Raw genomic sequence first — 8,635 nt, forward strand, 5'->3', positions numbered from 1 at the left:
GCGTGCATGCGTGTATGTGAGTGTGTGTCAATGAAGCCATTCATACATATATACATAATAAATAAATAAACTGAATGATAAATTTCATTGATCTCTCTCTCTCTTTGTTTCTTTCTCTCTCTCTCTTTCTTTCTTTCTTTCTAATCGCTGAAGGCACAAATAGCAGGATCGGTGGTGGCTTGTAGATAAAACTAGTAGGGTTAGGGTTAGGGTGGTTAGTAGGGATGCTGCTTCAGAAAATTTTTAGCTGTTGTTTTAATATTGTGTAAAAGGAAACAAACATATAAAAAGAATATTTATACATAAACTTGATTGGTTCATGTTTCAGGCACTGCTGGGTAGTGTGTTTAATTTGTTCACAGAACACTGCCGCGAATTCCCCTTGTTTTTCAAAAATCCCCCCTAAATCACAAAATAAAGGGGGGAAATATGCTCTATTTTACAAATCCCGGCAGCAACACTGAAGCTGGAAGCAGGATAATAATCTAATTCCACACTTTATCACATTCAAGACTATAAACACGTTTTAACTGCTCTCTCTCTCTCTCTCTCTCTCTCAGTGAGAGAGAGGGAGAGAGAGGGAGAGAGTTTCACCTACAGTTATCTTTCTATTCTTTTTTTTAAACTGACACAACTATCCTAAAAGTGGTATTTGTATTTTTTAACTGAGAAATATAGTAAATTTTTAAATTCTTAAAAGAAAAAAACAACAAAAAATAAGCATCAGATATGTGTAAATTATGTTTTAATCAAAACTGATTCATTAAATTTTATGTCTATTAATTAGAATGTTTCAAATATATTTTTGAATAAAGCATGCCACAACCTTTGACAGGCAGCTAGTTCAGTATCAAAAATCTTCAAGGTTTTATGAGGATTATCAAAGGCAGGGAAGCTCTTCAACTGTAGATGGAATATATATTGCAGATTCAGTTTATAGAAACCTCATTGTTATACTATGGCACTTGTATATTATTTGTGTTTTGAATATCAAATGAAGAAAAGAAATAATCGCTTTGTGAGTATTGTAAAAATAAAATTTCCACTGATGAACATCTCATTAAGCTATGAGCTTTCATATAAAAGATAAATGCCATATTGAAAATACAATGTGATTTAGCTTATCCATTGTTACAAGAGATGACTTCAGACAAATGAATATAACAGAGATTTGAGTTACTTGGATATATAACAATGTGGACGCATGTGGCTTTGTGGTTAGGGTGTTGAATTCATGATTGTAAGATTGTGGTTTCAATTCTTAGACTGGGCGATGCGTTGTGTTCTCAGGCAAAACATTTCATTTCACAATGCTCCACTCCCCTCAGCTGGTAAAAATGAGTATTCTTTTGATAGACCAGTGTCCTATCCAGAGGGGAACATATACACCAGAGAATCCAGGAAACCAGCCCTGGGAGTCTATACGACTTGGGAATGAACTTTATCCATTTTTATATGTAATAATGAAGAGTAGCTACTTAACATAGTTCTACCAATATTTGAAACCAAATATTTTTTCTGTTATAATTAATCAATAATACATTTAAATAAGTCTAAAGTATTAAAACTAATGAAAAAAGGAAAAGAAAAAAGAAAACAGTAAAATCAATATTGCATCAATGAAAAAAAAAGATCAATTATTTAGTCTTTCAGAGGCTGAAGACCAAATGTTGGAAATTTCAAGTCTGGAGCAACCCAGTCAGGCCAATACAAGTCTTTCATTCTTTCAAAGTAAGCTGTTAGGTTAGGGAATATTCCATCTAATAAAATAAAATAAAAAATATCATTAAATATATAATCTTATAATGAAAACATCTTATGTAAATAACAGAGAAAGGTTAAGAATAGAAACTTCCTAAAATAATCAAAGGGTTTGGCTGCAAAGTTTATACAATTGCTTACCATCTGTGTTGTCTTGGGTTCAGTCCCACTGTGCGAAACCTTGGGAATGTGTCTTCTATTATAGCCTCAGGCTGATTAATGTCTTGTGAGTGATTTTGGTAGATGGAAGATAAAAGAAGCCCATTGTGTGTGTGTGTGTGTGTGTGTGTGTGTGTGTGTGTGTGTGTGTGTGTGTGTGTGTGTGTGTGTGTGTGTGTGTGTGTGTGTGTGTGTGTGTGTGTGTGTGTGTGTGTGTCCCCGTCCAACGCTGCTTGGCAACCATTGTTGGCTTGTTTTGTTCAATTAAACCCTTCAGGACAGTGTCCTAGTATGACTGTAGTCCAGACTGAAACAAGCAAAAGACAAAATAATAAGACTATCAATTTAGAATCTTCTAATGGGTCTGCAAGTAACTTACCATAGGTAAAGTTGTACCACAACAGTTAGGTTTCTACTTTAGAACTAAAATATAATTCAGTCTTAAACAACAGCTAATCCTTTATTAAACCCAAATGCAAAGGTTAGAGTATTGAGCTCAGTTGTAAGTTGTTGGTTTGATTCCTGGCCCAAACGGAGAGTTGTGTTTTTTGAGTGTAGCACTTCATTTCCCATTACTGACCCTTTGGGGTCAAAAGAGCAACTCTTGTCTGTTTGTTTCTGCACAGACAGCTAAAACAGTTAATGGAAGCAAGATACATGCTATCAAATCATACTCAGTTGCAGATGATGGCTGTACCTAGTTTTCATAACACATCTTATAAACAAAAGAAATTTTAAACTTGTTCTACTAATATTTACTTACAGTGCTAATGTAATCTTCTCTGAATAAATAATTTATGTTTCAGTCAATCAGAGAACCAAATTTTATTGAATTTGATACCTTAGCAAAAAAAAAATTCAAAACTCTGAAAAGACCAAATTTTTCTTACCTCACACAGTAATAAACTTTCCTTGAGTATTAACTAGAATATTTGTGATACTAACCTTCAATGATCTTAGTGCAAAAGCTACTTTTCGGCATCTGTTTTGTCACTGCAATTATCCCAAATATAGCACAATCAGTCTCACAAGGTTTATCTCCCATGAGAAACTTCTTTTCACCTGATCAAAGATTAGTAAAGATTTAGATTATTGTATAAGAATTAATTAACAATGTTAACACTTTAAACTTATTGCAGATGGAAATACAATTAATTAAACTTAATTGGAAATGTTAAGTTAGATGTAAAATAATCACTCAGTGGATGACATGCTGAACCTCTGCAGCTCACTATTGGTCTTAATGGAATACCATTCTTGTGAATCTTAGGAAGACCGTACACGTGTGGTAGTTTACTGTGGTGTTGAGTCAGCTGTCTGTGCTTCATTGGTGTAAAGTGATCCTTGTTCTTGATCAAGATCTGTGACAACTTCCTCTCTGTTTTCAAAGTAGGGTCTTTCTTTACTTTGCTGTAGCTACCATCACTTATAAGACTTGCCAGTTTTTCCGAGTAGTCAGACTTGTTCATCACCACTGTAGCATTTCCCTTGTCCGCTGGAAGTATTAGGATGGAATTGTCACTCTGTAGTCTTTTGATAGCGAACGTTTCTTCCTCAGTGATGTTTGGTTTGGGAAGTTTCACTTTTTTTAGTACCTGTCTCACTTTCCACCTTAGTTCATCTTATTATTATTATTATTATTATTATTATTATTATTATTATTATTATTATTATTATTATTATTATTATCTCCGCTTTAGTGAAGGTGGAGGTAATAATAATAATAATAACAACAACATCAAAAAATACTTTAGAAATGAGAACCCAGGTTTGAAATTTCCCCAAGACACCTGATGAAGGCTGGAAGGTATATCAGCTGAAACATTGTGCTCAGACTATGATAGAATTACCTTTATAGAATAACTTACCAATAAAATCACAGAGTGCCTTTAAATCTCCCATTGCAATATGTTCCACTTCAGAACGAGAATGTCGACCAATACCCTGGCTATATGTTTGACTGAGAAGTATTCTCTTTATTCTCCAAATGATAATTTTTGGAACAGGAATCAGTTGTCGAAGAGATGGATCAGAATAACTGTAAACAAATCGACTGAGAGCCAAAGCCCTGAAGAATACAATGAAGAGAAAACAATAAGCTGAATTAAACAAAATTAATTTATGTTTCAATAGCAAAAAAGTTTACTAACAAAACATTAAAGAGGAGTAGATACAAACTGTATATTTAAGCATACATGTAAACACAAACACTTACCCTCATAGATATGTATACATGTATTTATGCATGTATTTATGTATACAAGTGTGTGTGTGTAAAATGCAAGTGTAGAAACATCAAGAAATATGTACACATGTCTTTATTAATGGTGTGTCTCAAAGCAAATTCAGGCAGAAATGATAGCTTATAATACATCAGATTAAAAACTCTTCATTGGGGGAAAAAATGAGGATAGAAAACTACCCGAGGGACTTGAATCATGCATCTTCTGGATTAACTGAAATAAAGCACAATAGAATTGGATATAATTAATTAGATTTATCCCCACTAAATAATTGTTATTTATTCTTCTATTTTATAGAGATTCAAGGTGAACTCAATCTTGGTTGCATCTGAAATTATATCATAGAGACATGGAACTCTCTCTTCTATAACCCCACTATTTTGGGGTTCGAGTTGGCAATAAAATTTTCAAAAAATACTTAGTCCCTGTTCAGCAAAGAAATGTCCATTATGCATGGATCATAAACAGAAGGAAATGATTTTGTCTAATCCTACCTGTCCAGAGCATAAACTCTATGGAGTTCTCACAATTGTTAATGGCTTTCACTGCAGAATGGTAACTTTAAAGATGTTCAAGCAGATCATGACCCCTAATCCACTAACCAGAAAATAAAAAGAAGTTTTAAAATATTGCTAACCAGATATCATAAAATTTTGAAAATGAAAAGAAACTGAAAAAACAAAAAAAAAAACAAAACAATTGATTTACCAAAATAAATTCTCTTCTACCATTTTCTGCATAGCTCTAGCAATACTTTGTTGTTCATCTGTGAGATGACTGTTACAATCAACATCGAATTTCTTATTTAAATACTCAATAATGAACTGGGAGTCACTGACAACTTCTCCATTGTATGTAATCCAAGGTGACTTGTGTTTCGGTGACATTTTATGGGTATATTCAACCTAGAAGTAAATGAAATATATATATGATATTAAATTTTGCATATAATTGGACGTTCAATATAGCGAACTAGGATTTTTTTCAGTAGCAGGGGATGAAAATAGAAGCCCTTGCTAACGGATAAGGAACAAAACATGGCCAACACGTGGATAATCCGGGTGGTTGAGAGAAAGCAACTCATACCTGGCGCATAGGAAAAATTTGTTGTCCATGTGAATTCTGGAGAAAAATTCCGGATAATTTTTTTCTTTCCTTTTTTTACAAGTGTGAATATTCCCCAAGGACGCTGTGTCTGCAAAGGACCAAGTTGTAAATTCAGTTACAACCCGAGGGAAAATGATTTGCAGTCTCCCGATTGAAATGGCGCCACAAATTTTCTGCTGAAGAAAACAATATGGCGGCGAGAGGCATCAGTGGTATATTCCTATGCGATGAGTGGCAGTCTGTTTGCGTAGATGACGTCACGAAGGAGAAAGAGGAATCCGTATTCACTGGTCAGAATTCGTCCGGGGTTCACCATTTTAGAAGGAATTAAGGTGTGTGCTGCATCGTGTCACCATTATAGATGGATAGGTTGCATTCCATCTAATGTGACTCCATTCAGAAGGCTGTAATATCATTTTACAGGAAACCCGGTATAAAGAAATACATGGAACAAGGTGGTAACTTTAAATACCTTTAATGTGACCACACACACACACATATATATATAAGCTGAATGATAAATGGAAATGGTGTGATGCGTGGAAGCCATGGTTTTCTCTTGTGCGTTACCTCCTATTTGCTAGTTGGCGTGTTGCGTGAGAGAGAGACTGACTAGATCACGTCTTTACTGTCTGACGTCTTGGCGAGAAAAGAGGGAGAGATGAGTGTCTGAACCTTAATGTTGCTTATGCCCTCTATTGTTTAACTAATTAGGCAACAGCCGTCAGGGGAGGTAACTACGCCTACAGTCATTTTGCTAAGTCAGTCTTATCCACCAACATACAGTCGTGCCGCTTCTTTACTTTATGTCTTTTTCTGCTACTTCATACAGCCACATTCTTCAATGAACCAACACATCATTCACTAAGTGGTTGGTCGGTCGATCTATTAGAAATACTCGTCAAATCTCCTTCAAACCACACTCTTCCTGTTTTAGAATAAGGATACATATGTTGTAGAATGCAGAACTAGATTTCCTGCACATGGGAAATGGCTACGATGGTCTCTACTGGGGAAACCTTTGATCATAAGTCTGCTCAATCGCGACTGATCTGGGCCTGAACAACTTCAACATCAATAACATTAACAACCCATCCTCATTTATATTGTACTTCACCTCCTCAGACGCGCTATCATGTACTGTCCTACAGTCATCCCTCACTAGAACTTCACCACTCTGGTGTAACCTGTTTATCTATCTATCTACATTACTTTTATTATCACAGACGCTGGCTTTGAGAATTCAGACTGAACTTTAACCTATCAATTTTATTAATTTGGGAGAGCATATAAAGAGCATGGTTGCTTCCCGCCTACTTTGACTAATTAATTTTAAGATAACTGCAAATTTAGTGAAACTTCTTTCAAGCCATCTTAGTAAATGTTAATCAAATGTTATCAATTATTTTTTTCCATTTAATCTAGATCTCAACCACTTACTTTATTTCTGAAGAAACATACCATTTACTATTGTTAAATCTAAACATGTCAGGCTTTACAGACTCAAGAAAATAGAAGTCTATTGCGCTTTTCACTAGCATAGAGAACGCCAGCATAAAACGATTTTGATGAATAATGTAGCGAAAACAGGTATAACGAGGTCTTACCTGATACGGCAACTTGGCCATACGGAGAAAAGTCTCTAGCTTTATGGCAAAAGGAGAGATGTTCGGAGCTTCTCGTATTCTTGGTATCAAATGAAGTATGATCATGTTTTCTGGATAAACTGTCTTCCTTTAAATAATTGAAAACAAAAACAGAAATGTCGTTAAAATATCAGATGACTCTGGAGGCATAAAAAGTAACGGTGACCTCCACGGAGTTTGAACTTTGAACATTGAGAGAGAAAAATAAATACTCGTGACTGTCCGTTATAAAACAAATATTCGTGCATCACCATTATTTATAAGTAAAATATTGTTTTCAAATTTTAGCACAATGCCAGCAATTTCGGAGGAAGGGATAAGTCGTTTACATCGACCCCAGTGCTCGAGTGGTACTTAATTTATCGACCGCGAAAGGAGGAAAAGCAAAGTTGAGCTCGGCGGAATTTGAACTCAGAACGTAAAGACGGCTGAAATGCCGTTAAGCATTTCGTCCGGTGTGCTAATGATTCTGCCAGCTGACTGCCTTAATTTGATAGGTAAAAGATTAACAAACGAACAAGGAGGATAGGTAAAGTTGATTAAATCGACCCCAATATTTCATTGGTACCTTATTTTATCAACCCTGGACGGCAAAAGTGATCCGAATAAGATTATAACTCAGCACGTAAAAAAAAAAACGTAACTAATTATCAGGTATTTCTCTTGGAAACTATAATGATTCTGCTTGTAAAATACCAATTTCACTACACCTTGCTAAGGTTCCATTAAAAAACTGGCAACAACATGGTTCACGGTGATATCGATTAAAACTGAAGCTACTAATATATTCATAAACAGAATTAGTCTATGAACGGGAATCGTCCTAACAGAGCCCGTCTCATCACAAAAATTATGCTGTTTTTCATTTGATGGCGAAAGTATCTTGAGTGGAAACGTTTCAGGTGTACAAAAGAGATTGAAAGATGTGTTTCCTGACACATATTTTGTACACTGCAGAAACCACTCTCTGGCCCTTGACCCCCAAGAATTTGGCTCTAGCTCTAGCTGCTATTGTAGCTGATGCACTGAACTTTGTTCACAATTGCACCTTTCTTCTGAAAGAGTTACCAATAAGACAAGTGCAATGGATAAACCTTTGTGGTGAGAAGATCGTCATGTTGCAAACCGAGTCTCCAACTCGTTGGTACACTAGAGCAACAACATTAAAACGGGCGAAAAGCAACAATACAAAGATTCTGAATGATACATCACTAAGAGCAACAACAAAGGCTAGTGTCAAAGAGTCGCTGAAACAATCTAGCAAAGCTTTCGCTTTGCTCGGTATTAAGGTGACTGGGGATGTATTTGGAGTATGGGAACCAGTGGCACGTAGCTTATAGCCGGAGTTTGCTTGAAGCGGATCGAGAAGTTGAAGAATTGTCATTAAAAAAACGAGAAGAGATAAGGTCTTTGAAAGGTATTTCGACGGAATATCCTCTACTGGCTTTGTGAAAATGTTCCCCAACACTTCTCGTTCGAAGAATACGCCGCCGAATTTCAGACATACAACAACTACTGAAAAAGTCTCTCTCTCTCTGGAAAACAAAACTTTGCCTAGATCAGTGTATGACATTGTAAAGAAATGCAGAGCTTCTGATGTTATTCGTTGCATAACATTAACGTAATTCTCAGGGAGGTTCAGCCTCACATAATATGACAAGGCTGGCTCCTTTGAATTACAGCTACAACTCGAGACATATATATATATATATATATATA

General features: G+C 35.5%; 1 protein-coding gene across 2 annotated transcripts in view; it reads right to left on the reverse strand.

Moving 5' to 3' along the window:
- Nucleotides 1-730: 730 nt before the first annotated feature.
- LOC106881948 (failed axon connections homolog) overlaps nucleotides 731-8,635 on the reverse strand; it is a 13,697-nt gene continuing 5,792 nt past the window's right edge. The window contains exons 3-8 of one of the 2 annotated variants that reach the window (XR_008264338.1): nucleotides 6,878-7,004; nucleotides 4,872-5,068; nucleotides 3,789-3,988; nucleotides 2,866-2,982; nucleotides 1,903-2,227; nucleotides 1,672-1,760 (exon numbers count right to left, since the gene is read on the reverse strand). Coding sequence is in view for 1 of the 2 variants with exons in the window: in XM_014932482.2 (XP_014787968.1) it covers nucleotides 1,642-1,760; nucleotides 2,866-2,982; nucleotides 3,789-3,988; nucleotides 4,872-5,068; nucleotides 6,878-7,004 (760 nt within the window). In the remaining variant the exon portion in view is untranslated. Of the gene's footprint in view, nucleotides 1,761-1,902; nucleotides 2,228-2,865; nucleotides 2,983-3,788; nucleotides 3,989-4,871; nucleotides 5,069-6,877; nucleotides 7,005-8,635 lie in introns of both variants that reach the window. The other variant, XM_014932482.2, reaches the window with a different exon arrangement.

This window comes from Octopus bimaculoides, chromosome 6 (assembly GCF_001194135.2).
Source record: "Octopus bimaculoides isolate UCB-OBI-ISO-001 chromosome 6, ASM119413v2, whole genome shotgun sequence".
Taxonomy (NCBI): Eukaryota; Metazoa; Mollusca; class Cephalopoda; order Octopoda; family Octopodidae; genus Octopus; species Octopus bimaculoides.